Consider the following 17,382-nt stretch of genomic DNA (forward strand, 5'->3'; position numbering starts at 1 on the left):
TAAGAGCTCAAAAATTTACATGCTAATCTCTGAGCTCAAGTACATATTGAAATGTACTACACTTAAAACTAAAGTACATATTTTTGAGGAAATCTAACGTACGAACTGCAGACAGATATCAATTTCAGAGCGTCTATCATTGACTTTGATCGGTTATTATTTGAATAAAAATCCAAAGTTTTTTTTGGAAGACGCTCCGAATATAGGTACTCTTCTTAAGGAGCCGTAATTGCGTAACTCAGTGGACATGTGCAGTTCTACTCTACGCAAATAAATGTCAAACTCTCTATTTATTATTATAACCCTCTATTAATATTTCAAGGTAAATCTAGAAAACCTCAGACATAAATATTAGTTCCTAGAGCGTATCTACAAAATTTAATTGAGTTTGATTCGTTAGTATTCAAATAAGAGCCAAACTACGTTTGTATGTAGAGAATGACGGAGAGACGGCCGTAACAAGTCCACTGAGGCTGAAATCAATAGAGCCCACTTTGACTTTGCTTAGACTTAAGTTTCAGTTAAAACGAGACAGATTTATGCCAGCGGTATAACGCTGTCTCGTTTTAACAGTGTCTTAAGTATGAGCAAAGTCAAAGTGCGCTCTATAGATCTCAGCCTGAGAGACGTAATAGGCTTTCAGGAATATTTTACGACCAATTTAATGTTACATTGGTACATTTTCGAGTGGTTATTATTGCAAAATAATCATAGTTAAGTATATTAGGTATATTCCTTACATATTATCACGGAAATCCGCCAAGCTTCTTCTAACCGTTAACTGTTGTGTGATCTAAGACGATGGACGTCGGTTAATTTAGAGTAATTTTAACTGTGATTTCTCGAATAAAGTCCATTATATGACCACAATCCGGCGTCCGTGTTACGACTATGTTTCCTATAAGAAAGTTTTCCGAGTTTTATAAAGGTTTAAAGTTTACACTACATGATGTTATTCTTTACACAACAGCTACAGTGTCCGTTGTCAGGCCTAAAGCAGACGAACGACATTGGTACTTATTTTTATTTTAGGCAAGCGCTTGACCACAATCACACCTCATGGAAAGTGATGATGCAGCCTAAGATGGGACACGTTTACCTAGAAGACTTGTTATTGTTAGGCTACTGTACACCTTACAGGAGGCAGTAGTTTTTTTTTTTGGGAACAGTCAGTGAGACGAAAACTACAGATAAGATATAGAACTATACCTAAGTATTAAGAATAATGTATTCGATTACAGAGAAAATAAGAACTACATTCAAAGATTTTCAAAAATCTCAATACCTACTTTTTTTCCACCGCGGTGGACTATAACCTAATCTATCTCATTCTGAGAGACGCAATAGTCAGTGGCGATGCGTTGAGAAAAAGGAAACGTATCCTAGGTGCAAAATATTACCTACTCTGTGTAAACTCCACACAGTTCAATTAAAACCTGAATAGGTAACAAACAGACAAACAAATCGATAGACATATTTAAACTCACTTTGCAAAAATACGTATGCGATAGTGTAACAAGTAGTCCAATCTAAGCACGAAGCGTATGACTTCGCAAAGAACAGATCTCAGCTTACCTTGTGTGTTTCTCTTCTAAAATCAATGGTTTAATCCAATGACCTGCGCAAAACCGCCATACTGCAACTTTAAATTGGACATTCTTTGTTTTAGCGCGCACTACACACACACTCATCCACAATTTTAGCCCAGTTAAGTTTTAATATTAGTTTAAGTTATATATTTATAAAATTAAGAAAAAAGAAAACTTTAAACTTGTATGCCTACCTTCTGCAATACAGGTATTTCTTAGTGCAGAAGGTAAGAATTTCAATCTTGCTGTGCATGTAATTCAATGTATGTATAAGTTCAATAAAATTATTATTATTACTACACCGACATTTTGGTCTCACTTTTTGTCGCACCTCTGCTTTAGGTTTTACAAAGAATTTTCAAGACAATAATATTATCGCATAGGTATTTTATCTTAGTCACAACTAAAATATTTATCCCGATCCTGAAATTGCTGGTAGCGCTCACAATAATAGAATTTTATTGTTAACACAGTTAAGACTATAATCCTATTTAAGGAAATCTTGCATAATCTTGCAAGACAAATATCCTTAAACAGTGTACAAAGTTACATAAGATTTACTAGTTGGTTTTTTTTTTTGAGTTATTTAAGTGCTAACTTTAAATAGGATTAATTTTTGAAAACCTGCCGGTCGTCCAGTATCGGGTTAGAAGCCCGTGAAGTAGGCTGTAATTCAGTATATTTTTATTCCAATACAAGTTAGCCTTTAACTGCGATCTCACTTGGTGGTAAGTGATGATGCAGTCTTGAGATCTATAGAGCGAACTTTGACTTTTTTCAGACTTAAAAGTTTCAGTTAAAGATACTAAATAAATATAGATAAACTATAGATCTGAGCCTACGTAAATTTACATTTTTCCACATCCCTACCTTTTCCCTACATTTTGCCACGCGTAAAACATATACTATCTAAAGAAATCATTAAAAAACTAAATCACATTAACTTTAACACTGTCATCGTAATTAGCAGAAATTCACCCAAAATCTAAAACACACTAACTTCAAAGCACTTTTTGAATAGATCACACGTCACTGAAAATATACGGAAAAATCCAAAACACTGATTCAGTCATGGAAATAAGGATAAAATATTAAGTACACAAGTATTACCAAGTACACGGCTGTCGATCACAAGGATTCAAGACCAACTACTTAAGTAAGTTAAGAATAAAGGCTTTGTAACATTACCGAGAAATGAGTGCCTAAGTGCAAAAACCGTTTAAGAAAACATAGAATTATTTAAACAAACATCGACGAGACATGTAGGTATGGTATCGCAAATAAAATAGGAAGAACTCTTTATTTGCGTAAGAAAAAATAAAACCGGCCAAGTGCGAATCAGACTCACGCTTAATGAGTTCCGTATCTTTGAGGGAAATGTAAAATAGTTGGCCGCGCTCATTTTGCATTCGTTTTCGTACGAAATTCGGTCGTGCGAAAAGACAGGAACGATCCCGATCTTTCAACTAGCCCTCACACTGCATGCTAGTCGTACGTACGATTAACTCGCATCAGCCCTATTTAGTTAAATTCATTGAACAAAATTTGTTTAGAGTTAAGTTTCAGTTAAATCGAGACAGATTTATGCCAGCGATATAACGCTGTTTCGTTTACAGTGTCTTAAGTCTGAGTAAAGTCAAAATGCACTCTAAAGATCTCAGCCTCAGTATCGTGGCAACCCCCTGTCCCAGGCCCTTAAAGTTTAAAAGTTTAGGGTGTCTGAGGAATATTTCACGTCACTCCTAGCCTGATATTTGACAGATGTCGATTCAGGGTCAAAACCGAAAGTTTCCTCACTCTAGTTCACTCTCGTACTAGGTACACGAAAGTCTTTGCTAAAATAAGCAGCTGCGATGAGACGAAGGGCGAACCTTAGGGGGCAGCTTTTACCATTTTTATACGGAACCCTAAAAATGGTTAAGATTAATTTTATCTTATCATTAACGCATCATAACTTACTAATTAGGTACCTACTATGACTTGAGACTTGACCATGAGTTTGAGATGAAGGTCAAGTGCGAACCTTATCATCAATTAAAAGTATTAACCTTGGCAACTAGCATCTATCTGTTTGTCACCGTTAAACAGTTAAACAGATTTTTAAACATAACACACAGATGCAGTGGTTAAAATTACAGGATTTTTTCAAAACAGGGATAATTTTACGCAAATGACAACAACAATTGTACAACGTTCAAATGTGAAAACCGATTTATTTACCATTTACCTAATTCAGCTAGTTTTACCTAATTCAGTCCTTACAAAAGAACTATGTCCAGCAGTGGGCATCTATCGGTTGATAATGATGATGATGAAGATGAAAACGGAAAACGTGAAAATGAATTAAGTGATTGCTAATTTAATAAGTGAATTAGTGTTATTCGTTAAGTATTTAATTTGAATAATGCAGTAAAATATTAAAATTTTATACATATAAGCCATTAATACAAAATGAATGTATCCGAACAAATCATTACCATCCAACGTTTCGAGTAATATAATAATAAGTGCAAACTACAAACAGAATTGTTAAAGTAAATTGCAACACAAAATACTTGAGATATCACTCAAACAAGACTGGACGATAATACTGACAAATAGACACTGAAGTGTTAAAGACATCTTGGAGATCAACGTTGATAATAGCTTATGCACATAATCTTATAACGAAATCATTTTCATCACAAAGTAAGTACATACTTTAGTTTTCCTTACTTTGCTTAAAAGATAAACAAATAGCAGAAATCCTCTCGGAGAAACGCGTAAGCGACGTGATTCGAATTGATTTTCTCGGCGCTTTAGACCTTCTGGAGTAAGGTTTTTCAATCATATCATAATTCCATTGTCGAGGTAACAAGGTCGTATGGGCATATAGTGCGTCTCTTACATCATCGGCAACCGATAAACGCCTACTATTGGATATAGGTCTCTTCTAGGGAGGGATTCCACACGCCGTGGTTTTGACCGCCTAGATCCAGCTACACATTATTTATTAAGAGGGCTCTCTCCGTCACTCGTTTCATACAATCGTAGTTCCAATTTCATTTGAATATTAAGCAACCAAAGTCCATGAAATATGACATATTACTAATATCTATGTCTGTGGTTTACCAGATTTCTGTTAAAATATTGGGTTTCAAAGTTACGCGGTCTTAAAAAATTTCATACAAATCTTTAAGCCCCTGTAATTTTAAAACTACATATTTTTAGAAAAATCTAAAACACCACAGACACAGATATTAGTTTCTAGAATATGTCTGCAAAATTTCTTCCTTTGGTTGCTTAATATTCAAATGAAATTGGAACTACGATTGTATGAAACGAGTGACAGAGAGAGCCCTGTTAACTTTAGGCCGGATCCAGCGGCTCCCTGCTGATGTCGTCTGACCATGTGCCGATTGGGAGGTTTGCAAATGCTGCACTTTTTATGCGAGCCCGCTATTCCAGCACCTTTAAGGACCGTGTTTAAGGTGCCCACGCACTCGAACTGCACTGCGACGCGCGTACGTCACTGCCGCACGGCGCGGTTGGAGAGAATATCGTGCGGGGCGCTGACTCGACGCGCAGTTCCGCTGCAGTGCAGTTCAAGTGCGTGGGCACCTTTAGACCCCAACGTCTACCGGTTCTACGAATGTCAAGACCTTTGCCGTTTCAGCTTTGCAACCCGTTGGTTACTCTGGTTCTTCTACGGATCTCTACATTTCTAATTTGATCATGTAGAGGAACACCCGTTGAGTAACTCTTAGCTTTCTTCTTTAGATTAGGTAAATCTCAGACTTTGCCCCAACAACCTCCCTCAGTAACCATAAAATTATCTATGTTATTACGAGATAGAGCGTGCAGGATGCGTGATCACTGTCGGTTGACGTTCGATAAGAAATCATACTCGTATGTTGCGACTTGATAATATCATGAAATGTTGCTGATAATGATAGCTCCAGTTTCGAGATGCATAGACGAAAGGTTAATCCCTTTTTCGATTACCTAGTTATCTACACTGTGATAAAAAAAAATGTCTATTTCTGTTAAGATTTCGACCTCCTACTCGGGCGGGTCTCGGACCTCTAACTTTTCGGAGATACGTAGGTAAATTGTCAGGAAAATGTCCGTAAGCCACAGCTAAAAATACACTCAAGTTTTTGTAATAGAAAACAACAAATACGAAAATATTTTGTGCTCGCTACGCTCACGCTTTTATTTATTTAAGCGCTATTTTCTCCCATCATAGTGTTCTTACTTAATACTGTAAGTGCTTACTTAAACGACCTTAAACTTTCCAATGGCTACGCTCAACACATGCATACATATTACTATTTTATTAGGTCAAACGGGAATGACCTGTCTGATAAGATACGACAAGAAACTATTATGTGAAAAGTCGTAAACTAGTTTGCGTCTATTTTACTTGTTGTAAGTGTAGTAAAACATTTTTTAATCAGTTCAGATTTAAGAGAGTTCCACCGCAAAAAAAAAATGGGTCGTAACTTCAAAGAAAGAAGGAAGTACTTTTTTGTAGACTGAAAAAAATGTGTAGGTACAGAGACGTGCAATTGTAATGTCCATGAAAATTTATAATACTAGCTTATCCTTGACACTAAACAATTAGCCGAAACCTATAAGGAAAATACTGAGTTTATTTCTTTATTTACTCGAGGTCGTAAGTCGTAACTCAAGAATCTTAGTGTGTAATGTCGTAATGTTGTCATGGAATTGTATGTCGTTAAAAAAAAAAGATTCCGACGAATTGAGAACCTCCTCCTTTTTTGAAGTCGGTTAAAAAGAAAACTATGCCCATCTCTACAAACAGTAAGTAAAATACCCTTGATAATAGGGATTTTGAGAACCAATCATGACGAAACGAGCTAAATTATTCACAAAGTACTAGTAATTTGGTAAGTCCATCTTGGTGCACGATCATGGCTTTGAACAGTGTTGCCAGACGTTCCGATTTTGGCGGTTTTTTGGCGATTTTTAGTAGGCACGAGTATATGCCGCTTTCGACGAAAGAATCTCACATTTTTACTTTAAAAAAAAATTACTAAAAAGCTTTACCTGAAAAAAAAAAACTTGGCAACGCTGTTTTCAAAACAGCTGATCTATTTGGCTGCCAATATCAGCGGAAGTGACCTAGGAACGCTACTTCCTTCCGAAAAAATCTGAGTCACTCACAAAAAATCTCTCAAGGAACTAAAGTCTAGTTTTTCTTTAAAAATTAAGGATTTTTGTAGAAGTGGAACTACTTACCTAATCTGGTAGGTACTATACTTAAAGGATTTTCTAAATAACGACTAATCTTTATAAAAATTCAAGTCTGTAATAAAATAAAAGAATATTTATGTTTCTAAAGATAAAAGTAAATGAAACAAGGTTAAACGAATTAAATGTAATTTCAGAATAAATTTATCATTTACAAAACACTTGCATTGGTAACTTTTAAAACCTAAATTAGGTAGGTACTTTAGTAAAGTAGATAACCAAATTGAAAAGAGTCAAGTTTTATCGATATCAATTTTTAACTTAATAAGTAGGTAGGTAATTAGTAAAAGAACAACACTAGCTGTCGTATATCGCTGAAAAATTGGAGAACATACGGTCTATGTAGAACGGAAAAATAAAAAACTAAACGTAATTTTCAACTACGTAAACACACCCGGACGAGACGAGAAAAAATTTATAAAATCAAGTAAGTAATAACTAATAAGTAAATACCTAGGTACCTACGATTAATTTAAAAATCAAAAAAGAAAATAGGTATTTTACAATTTTCAGTTTTCACTTTTATTGACTGCTTGCGAATTTTGTTTTTATACATTTTATTTGGTAAGTGGGTGTATAAAGTAAGTAAATAGCAGGTATTATATTATAGATAAAAAACACACTGAATAATTTAATAACATTATGTAAATGCGTTTTTGCATTTCGTGTCATATTATCTTGAGTATTTACTAAAATTCATAGTCAGTACCTCCACCTGTGTATAAATTACTTGCATGAGTTTAATAACCTCGTAATAAATAACACGTAGGTATATAGTATAATCCATACTAATATTATAAATGCGAAAGTGTGTCTGTCTGTCTGTCTGCTACGTTTTCACGGCCCGACCGCTGAACCGATTTTGATGAAATTTGGCACGGATATGGGCTACATCCCGGGTAAGGACATAGGCTACTTTTTATCCCGGAAAATCAACGAGTTCCCGCGGGATTCCTAAAGACCCATCCCACTTAACCGATTTGTATGAAATTTGGTACAAGAGTTCCTGCGGGATTTAAAAAACCGAAATCCAGGCGGGCGAAGCCGCGGGCATCCTCTAGTAATAACATAAATGAGGCTCTCATTAGTATAATAATAATAGAGAGCCTCAATAGATCAATGGAGTGAACTGAAATCTGAAAGGTCGCCAGTTTAACCTATTATTTATCGTGCCTACTCCTTTTTTTTTGTCGTGAGGAAAATCCATCATGGATACCACCGTCTAGCACAAGGCTTAAATGCTCAGTTGGAGGGGAACATGGCTAATATTCTTTTTTTTAAATTAAATAAAGATTTACCTACGTATTTTAAAAATATTTTGACTTATAAGTAGGTAAGTATATCTTTAGGTAAGTAGATAAATTAATAAGAAGAAATGCTAATTAATTTGTGTTAAAAAATAAATATAATAAATGTAGTTATATAAAGTAAGTCAAGTCTGTACCTCAATCAACAACCTTGTACGAATAACGACGTGAATTATTTATCGCAGGAAAATTATTTTCGCAAGTTTTAAAAATATACAGGCTTCTGAATATCGATATCTTACGTACGCACCACACTAAAATGAGCCAAACAATGATTATAATAGTTTTATGTAGGTAAGGCTTATTACATATATTTACAAGGCTATTTATAGTAAAATATATTATTGTGTGTATTCTTTGAAAGTATTTCGTCAAAGGTTATATTTTATACTTATATAAACATTGCCTATTTGCGCAACTTACAAAGGGAATTTCACATGTTTTACTTTCCGAGCACTTTCAACTGTCCAAATTCCTTCTAATGTACAATTTTCACGTAATAATAACTTTATTTTCCACAATTAATAACATTTCAACCAAGTGGAATAATATTAAAAACATAACCTAAACACATCACTATCACAACTTGTTAAAGTACACTGAAGATTAAAACAAGTCATTGAAGGTTGAATGAATTAAACAGCTGATTGTGACACTGACAGACCTTGTAAAAATTTCTGCCATGAGCTAATTCTACCATAACACTGAAAAAGAGCTTCTATTCAAATTGAGACCCATTTGATAATATACACATGCAATGTTGTCTACATACATTAGAATTCGATAAACTATGTAACTGTTTGATCTTGAATCTGTAAACTTAGTTTTAATTTGACATACTTATTACTCACTATATGACATACCTACAAATAGAAACTATTTATTTAATTTATTTAGCGTTACTAATTTAATAATTTAATTTAATAATAGTGTAACATTAAAATTAATCTTAACTTACAATGATTATAATTGTGTGTATAATAAACTAGCTGATACCCGCGACTTCGTTCGCGTGAATGTAGGTTTTTTGGAATTCCCTCGGAAACTCTTTGATTTTCCGGGATAAAAAGTAGCCTATGTGCTAATACAGGGTATAATCTATCTCCATTCTAAATTTCAGCCCAATCCGTCCAGTAGTTTTTGCGTGAAGGAGTAACAAACATACACACACACACACACATACAAACTTTCCCTTTTATTATATTATAGTGGGATGTGATGTGATGAAATTAATATATTATTGTAAATTGCGATGCCATAGGGCGTCATGTAACTATACTTATTTAGCTTTAAGTTATATAGTCATTAGTACATGACAGCAATGAAATAAATAAATAAATAAAATAAAATTTAATACATAAATGGTATTCACTGTACATTAAACCATATCCATATTCCATATCTACTAATGTTATAGATTTAAAAGTGTGTCTTTCCGTATTTCTGTAGCTCTTTTTTATGTCTGTTTATTAGTTAACTTTGTATGGTCCACCCATTTAATCAATTTTGACAAATACAGAGATAGCTTGTATCCCGAAAATGGACAAAGATAACTTTTTGTTCTGGAAAATTATATTGTTTCCACAAGATATCAAAAATCTAAGTCATCATGGACACAGTCATAAACATCATTTAGTAAATGTTATACCTATTTTGGTAGTAATTTTGAAAGCATAGCAACATTTCAGCCATCCTTTATGTCAAACTCAAACTTTTTTTAAATGTCAATGTCATAGTAATGTCACATGACACATCATTAAAAAATTAAAATTGAGCGCGAGATTTTTAATTTTATTGCAAACTATTATAATGTAAATTAAAATTTAAACAAATTACACTGATCAGTGTTAAATTTTGTTCAATTACTGCTCTGCCGTGCCGTGAGTCATGTTATAAAAACTTAGCTCCTACCTTGGCTCCTACTCGAAGATCCAAATGTTGACTTTGGGTGTTACCTAACCATTCCCTAGATAAGAAAGTTTTCGGTTAATAATCTAGCCCTAATTTAGTGCTTATGTAGGTTAACTGTGTGTGCTGGAAGCTGAATCATCTAGACTTCTAGAGTGTACGAATCTTATCAATTGAGTAATTAAATTTCATCACGATGGCTGAACGTGAAAAGGATTTATTTCGCGACACCTGGGTACGATTTATTGGTAAGAACAATATATATTTTTAGTTAGTACCGTACTAACTGATGTCCGCAACTTTGTACCCTATTATAATATTGTTGATTTCGGTTTAAAATCCCGTGGGAACTAAAATAAGTAGCCTATGTCATCTGCAGGTCTCTAACTACATGAAAAAATCATTGCTCTGTTGTGAGGTGATTCAAGGACAAACCAACAAACAAACCCATACATAATCACAGAAAATTCTCATGTGATTTGTAAAAACCTATTTGTATTAATGTGGACAAAGTTGCAGGCATCAGCCAGTTTCTTATAATGCTGAAATTTTCCCAAAGATAAATGTCACTCACCCTTCATCCCTAATAATATAGTGATCACTGAAAAGATCCATGGTTGCAGGTTACTCCAACGAGGTGGGCGAGTCCTTCCGTCCGGTGGTGCCGGTCAAGCTGGTGAGAGCCACGTACGGTGTGGCCTTCGCGTACGTCCTGGCAGACACTGTGGACAAGAGTTGGAAGATGTTTAGGGTAAGAAAATCTTTATACCCAGCTGAGTTTGCTGTGGGCTTCTTCTCAGACCAGGGTGCGTTTGGAACTCTTGTAGCTTTAGTTTTAAGTTTACGTAATTAATCATCATTAACTTACGAATTCCACAGTAATTCAATCAAAACATGTATTATACCCAATTTGAATAAATGATTTGCATTTGAGTTGAGTTTACCCAGAGAGTAAAGTAGATAGTGTTTGAAAAATTTGAGTCTCACGTCTTGCACCATAGATAAAGCTGGCACTGTTTACAGTCAAACTACTGGACTGATTTTGATGCAGTTTTATTTATTATAATTTCAAAGCAGATTATTAGTTATGGTATTACACTTTTTTGCCACCAGGCGCAGCTGCACTTATTTTTTTTCCTTTTTTTTTAAATATCATCCATCATTATAAAATATTAATTTGCAGAAAGGTGGTGGACCAAAGAAAGTTTTTGTGGAAACCGGTGATGCACTAATTTGGCAGACGTTGGCTTCAGTGGCAATACCAGGTCTAGTTATAAACAGGTAGGCTACTTTAAAAATCTCCAAAAGAAGTGTGATTAGGCAGGCGCTCTCCACCTCAGGCTGCATCATCACCTACCATTTGGTGTGATTGCTGTCAAATGCATGCCTATTCAGCAATACAGAGTTATACTACTATGAGTAGATTAATTTCCTTCCTCGAATTTTTGTGTATTATATCCTCCATATTGAATTTGTCATGACTAAGCTTCAACACTTCGAGTTCAGCAGTAACATAACATAGTTTGATAACCCAAATTAATGCCTGAAGTAGTTGCCTACTAAAGTATAATAGCAATTTCACTTGCCGAAGAAAAAACTACAAAAAATAACAAGCTAGTTAGGCTTTTCATGGCCAATTTGTTTATCCGATTTTGATGAAAAGTACAGTGTTAACTTACATCCCGGGGACAGAATGGGCCACATTGAATCCCGAAAAATCAAAGAGTTCCCACAGGATTTTTAAAGACCTAAATTCATGTGGATGAATACCCTGGCAACATCTAATAAAAAAAAAAAATATGTAAGTTTATAAATGTTTGTCTATGGTGGTATTTTTGGAGGAGAAACTAATTCATGAAATTTATCTTTTTTTTTTCAGAATATGTCATTACACCCAAAGGTATCTAGAGAAGAATGTACCAAAGATAACCCATGCCCCAAGGAAAGTGGCAGCAGTAGCGGTCGGCCTGGCTTCCATACCCATCATTGTATACCCCATAGACAAGGGAGTCTCTCTTCTCATGGACGTCACTTATAGGAGGTGGTACCATATGTAACGATGCAGGGCTCTCTCTGTTACATAATCCCATACAAATGACAAAGACAAAAAACTCATTTCATCTCAGTCATTTCCTGTTTTTTTTTAGCAATGTATTTTGATACAATTTACACGAAAATGTGACTGAGTGATTCTGACATAATCTCTAAAGTAAACATAACTAAAATATATTGCTATCTTTTTCATAATGCTCCCTGTGGAAAAGGATAGCTTTAGATTTAGTCCTGTCGGTTTTTAGTTTAGAAATTACAACAGAATAATAAGTGTGAGTCAAATGTCTCGTATTGTAGGACACCAATCTACAGTGTGAAAATTATGTATACCTATGCCATATTATTTTTAGGAAAATTATAAATTTTTGTGATATAATATAGTAATTTTGTGAGAAAATAGTGTAAAAATGTTTAAAATGATAAAAGACATTAGTTTAAAGATTTAATATGATATAGCTCAACGTAGATCGATTAAGTTACGCCATGTAGAAAATTCTCGCCGAATTAAGTAGCAATATAATACCATCTGTTAGTTTAAATTGAAAATACTGGCTTTTTATAGAATTACTACTTGTTTTGTAGACATAATATGGGCTGATTCTAATATGGACCGATTTTTCAATCGCCAAACTTAGAAATCAGTTTTTGCATACATAATATCCATAGGGCAAAAACATATTTCATTAATTCATTCTTCAGAAAATTTACAAAACATAACATACTTTCACAAAATATTTGGTGATTGAAAAATCGACGCTTGGTAAAACTTTATTCTATGCAAATAGGCATCAAATGCTTTGCAATTTAATTGCGAAAATTGTATGATCATTTAAATATTGAATATTCTAATTGATATGTGATACTTATTTTTGTTAAGGCCATAAATATGTGCCTATGTCTACTGTTTATTAAAATATTGTTGATAAAAATCTAGTGGTTTTTTTTCCATTTTCTTTTGACACCACTGGTGTGGTTTTATGAGTGAGAGGTTACGGGTTCGATTCCGGCAAGGACAATTTGTAATATCATTTGCTGGCTGATCTAGAGGGAGGCTTCGGCCGTGGCTAGTTACTAACCTACCGGCAAAGCCGTGCCGCCAAGCGATTTAGCGTTCCGGTACGATGCCGTGTAGAAATCAAAGGGGTACGGGTTTGACAAAAACTGCCATACTCCTTCCAGGTTAGGTTTAGGGTAGCCCGCTACCGTCTTGGGCTTCTTCATCACTTACCACCAGGTGAGATTGCAGTCAAAGGCTTGTATTTGAATTAGGATAAAGATAAATTTATTTAGTCAGCAACAAATGTAAAATAAAATTTAAAAAAGTCTGAATTCTAGCTATTTCCCTGTGTACCTCAAAGGGCACATGTCGTACCGACTGACTGACTGACATCAATGTAGATTCAGCTCGAACCGCTGCTCGATCTAGAAACTTACAATTTTGCATGTAGGTTCTCTATAAAAAAAAACTCTTAAAGGTAACTCAATTAATGCAAGACCTACTGTACCCACATTCCAGCAAATAAACCATTAATTTTTATTTTTTCTATTTATAAGAAAGAATTGTGAAAAATTTCAACAGAATCAATTAAGAATCTAATTCTACGCCATCGATGTAGTAGGAAAAAAATATAGTGGATAAAAGAGAATAATTTATAAGGCGTAAATATCTTATCTTTCACATGAATGGATGTTGCAATATAAATAAATATACATAGGTACCACGTCAGAGCATACTATCTCCTAATGTAAACTTAGGAAGAACACTAGTCTTCTAGGTATTAAGGTACGGTCACACCTGCGTGTTATTTAAACGCGGGACGCGATGCGGGAGCGTCCACGACGGTTTTCAAAACATCGAGGTTTCGACGTCACTGGCAGGTTTCAAATAGTAGGTCTAGGTACCTACATTTAACACAGGTAGCCTAAAGTAGCTCTGTTTTTCTTAGGCCTCACTTCACCACACCCTTATATAATACTAGCTGTGCCCGCGACTTCAGCGTGCTTTATATAGCCACGGACGCTCAGGCGCGAGGCGTGTAGTACGTACTCTGTACGTTAAAAATGTTCGCCGTGATTCTTTAAATTGACATAACTTTTTTATTTATGAACCGATTGACATAAATAAACACTAAATGTTAAGTGAAGCTTACTACAATATATTAGTGAAAACCGTATCTAAATCGAATAAGCCGTTTCTGATATTAGCGTGCACAAACACACAGACAAACAGACAAAAAAAAATTAATTACAATTTCGGGTTCGGCATCGATATAATAACAACCCCTGCTACTTTTTTTTGTATATTTCCATTGTACAGACACCACTTTTCTACAATTTTATTATATGTATAGTATAACGTACAGAGTACGTACTACACGTATTTTTGCGGTATCTACTTAGTTAAAGACCTGGTGAGTGCAGTGGCATATGCTACCTTGTATCCCAGAAAATGAAAGAGTTCCCACGGGACTTTTAAAAACTTAAATCCACACGTCAATACGTGGGTATCAGCTAGTTACCTAGCTATATTAAAAAAAAATACAAATGTACCTACCTTAATAACTTAATATCGCACAGCTTAATCAAAATATTTACACTTCACAAAATAAAATATTAGTAACTTACTAGTAAATTACTTAATCTCTTTTTTTAATTCATTTAACTAATTTATAATTTTTAAGCGATTTTTCAGCCAACCATCTTAGAGGCAGCGTGTTTCGCTTAACCACGGAAAGCCTGCACTGAACGCGTAATTATTGTGATATTTCTAACTACTGATACTGATCTAAGGACGCTTAAGTTATAAGCGGTAGCGATTTTTAACTGACGATAGAGGGTATGTGTCTTTTATAATATGTAGCTCTTAACACAGAGTAACCTTACAACCCACGTAGCGGCTTGATTCGCTAACTCAGTGTCTAACACCGATCTCATTTGATATTTATTTTTAATCCATTGAAAGTTTCCTAACTAGGCGTAAAATTACTTAAGTATCACATGAAGCAGCAATGTAGAACCAATTATTGTCAAATGAGCTTGGCTTGGTGGCTATCTTTCAGTGTTGACCATTGAGTCAACGAATAGCCTAGGTACCTACTGAAGGCTCTCTCCGCAAAGATATTTCAATAAGTAATAAGCAATACAACCAATTTTGGTTGACAGATAGGTGATAGTTTTAATGCATAAAATGTAAATGGCTTAGTGGCCTAACTAAAATAAAATAGAGACCCTTTGTGGCGATGCATTAAAGGGCATTTCAACTCGCACAGCACTGTGGTCAAAAATTTCTTTTCGACACGGAGTTTCTTGCTGGTTCTTTTTGGTAGGAAAGGCATTTCAAACCAGTGGTAGATGCACTTGACGATTCGAAAATATGTGCTTGTGAAAGTTTAATTGAATAAAAATATTTTGAATTTTGAATAGGTACACATTATTGTCCTATGATAAATTTTCAGTCAGCCGGACGCGGTGCATTCCGGCTGTGCCTTGCTCCACCATCAAGTTCAGTTACCCTACGGTGTGGCGACGGGTACGTGTATTCAGCCCAACTGGTTTCTCATCCCAGTACCAATGCAAATCGTTAACATTTTTAAGTGGGTTTGGGTCATTCGATATTTCAGTATCGGATTTCACCCGAACAACCGGCCATGTGAGTTGGAATCTTGATTTTTATAGTTTTATCTCGATTTCCTGGGCTTTTACGCACAACGTGAAAAACAATAAACATATTAGTAAAGTAAGTCGTCTTAAATGTAACTAATTCTGTTGTGAACAAACCTCTAGAAAACTAATATTTAACAAGTGTAAATTAAAAATTTGTAACACCCCCGACAAGTGAAGGTTACAGTAACTAGCAAAGAGCTGATAACTTTCAAACGGCTGAAACGATTTTTTTAGATTATAGCTAAGAACACTCTCGATCAAGCCACCTTTCAAACAAAAAAAAACTAAATTAAAATCGGTTCATTAGTTTAGGAGCTACGATGCCACAGACAGGCACACAGATACACACGTCTAACTTATAACACCCCTCTTTTTGGGTCGGGGGTTAAAAATAAAGTATTTTACCTGCACAAGCGTAATAATATAGTAATAGCACAGAGTAGTAATAGGACCGAAGAGGCTTGAGACTAATAAATGAAGTCCGCACAGTTGCAAAATAATCCTTTCATATTCCACCGGTTACTGACCAGTGTAAAATATAGGCATTTTGTAAAATTACTGTTTAAGTTTTTGGATTCAGATTTCTCTTACAAGGTGTAGATTTGATCACCACTATTCGTGTGGTCGGGGGTTCGATCCCAGGCACGCACCCCTAATTAGGGTTCCGGGTTCATAAAAAATGGAACCCTTATTGATTCGTCATGTCTGTCTGTCTGTCCGTCCGCATGTCACAGCCACTTTTTTCCAAAACTATAAGGACCATACTGTTGAAACTTGTTTTTTTTTAAGGATTTATGTGCGTTTTAAGCAATTAAAATACCTTTCACTAGCTTTATCGATGAAGAAAAACATCGTGAGGAAACTTCATGCCTGAGAGTTCTCCATGATGCACTCAAAGGTATGTGAAGTCTGATAATCCGTGGCTAGCGTGACGGGCTATGACCTAAGAGCTTTTTATTCTGAGAAGAGACCTGCCCTTAGTCGAAGGTCGGCAATGGGATTAGATGAGTACATTTTATCACGGATCAAAGTTTTTATTCATTCATCATCTAGTATTTTCAAAGAACGTCGGATGCCAGGTTGTATCGTTAGATGATTACATTTTATCAACTAAAATACCAGTTAAAATTTTGTCATGAATCAAAGTTTTTATTCATTCATCATCTGTCATTTCAAAGAACGTCGGATGCCACAACATTACCTGCAACACCATACAAACCTTTTGTTTGAATCCTTGAACTATCCATACGCTTTGCGAAATTTGTGATTAAAATTTATAGTTAATAGTTAATACATAATGTGGATTTGACGATTGTTAACTTTATTAATTTATTATTTGTTGATTATATTATTATTATCGAGGTCAATTGTTATGAAATCTATAAGTAGTAAAAACTAGTACTAAGGCTGAGTACTAATCATTGTACCTACTGTGTCTATAACATCGTATTGTAAACTAGCCGATGCTCGCGACTTGTGTGTGAATTTAGGTTTTCGAAATCCCGTGTGAACTCTTTGACTTTCCGGGACAAAAAGTAGCCTATGTGCTAATCCAGGATATTATCTATCACCATTCCAAATTTCAGCCAAATCCGTCTAGTTGTTTT

At 34.9% G+C, this 17,382-nt stretch overlaps 2 protein-coding genes across 6 annotated transcripts in view; one reads left to right on the forward strand and one right to left on the reverse strand.

Annotated features, from left to right (window-relative positions):
- Positions 1–10,770, reverse strand: part of LOC123870713 (prestin) — a 32,782-nt gene extending 22,012 nt beyond the window's left edge. For 3 of the 5 annotated variants that reach the window (XM_045914091.1, XM_045914090.1, XM_045914088.1), the window contains exon 1: positions 8,576–8,761. Coding sequence is in view for 2 of the 5 variants with exons in the window: in XM_045914092.1 (XP_045770048.1) it covers positions 10,635–10,675 (41 nt within the window). In the remaining 3 variants the exon portion in view is untranslated. Of the gene's footprint in view, positions 1–740; positions 961–8,575; positions 8,762–10,634 lie in introns of those variants that run through there. The other 2 variants (XM_045914092.1, XM_045914093.1) reach the window with 2 other exon arrangements.
- Positions 9,892–13,041, forward strand: LOC123870715 (mitochondrial fission process protein 1). Its single transcript, XM_045914094.1, has 4 exons — positions 9,892–10,308; positions 10,684–10,811; positions 11,244–11,341; positions 11,940–13,041. Exons 1-4 carry the CDS (start codon positions 10,257–10,259, stop codon positions 12,115–12,117), a joined length of 456 nt encoding a protein of 151 aa, XP_045770050.1. The 5' UTR covers positions 9,892–10,256; the 3' UTR covers positions 12,118–13,041.
- The last annotated feature ends 4,341 nt before the right edge of the window (positions 13,042–17,382 follow it).

The sequence above is a fragment of the Maniola jurtina genome, chromosome 13 (genome assembly GCF_905333055.1).
Source record: "Maniola jurtina chromosome 13, ilManJurt1.1, whole genome shotgun sequence".
Taxonomy (NCBI): Eukaryota; Metazoa; Arthropoda; class Insecta; order Lepidoptera; family Nymphalidae; genus Maniola; species Maniola jurtina.

Coding starts and splice junctions, on each gene's coding strand:
- LOC123870715 (XM_045914094.1), top strand. CDS start 10,257: ATGGCTGAACGTGAAAAGGATTTATTTCGCGACACCTGGGTACGATTT. Junction 10,812..11,243: donor AGAGTTGGAAGATGTTTAGG/GTAAGAAAATCT, acceptor ATTAATTTGCAG/AAAGGTGGTGGACCAAAGAA. Junction 11,342..11,939: donor CCAGGTCTAGTTATAAACAG/GTAGGCTACTTT, acceptor TTTTTTTTTCAG/AATATGTCATTACACCCAAA.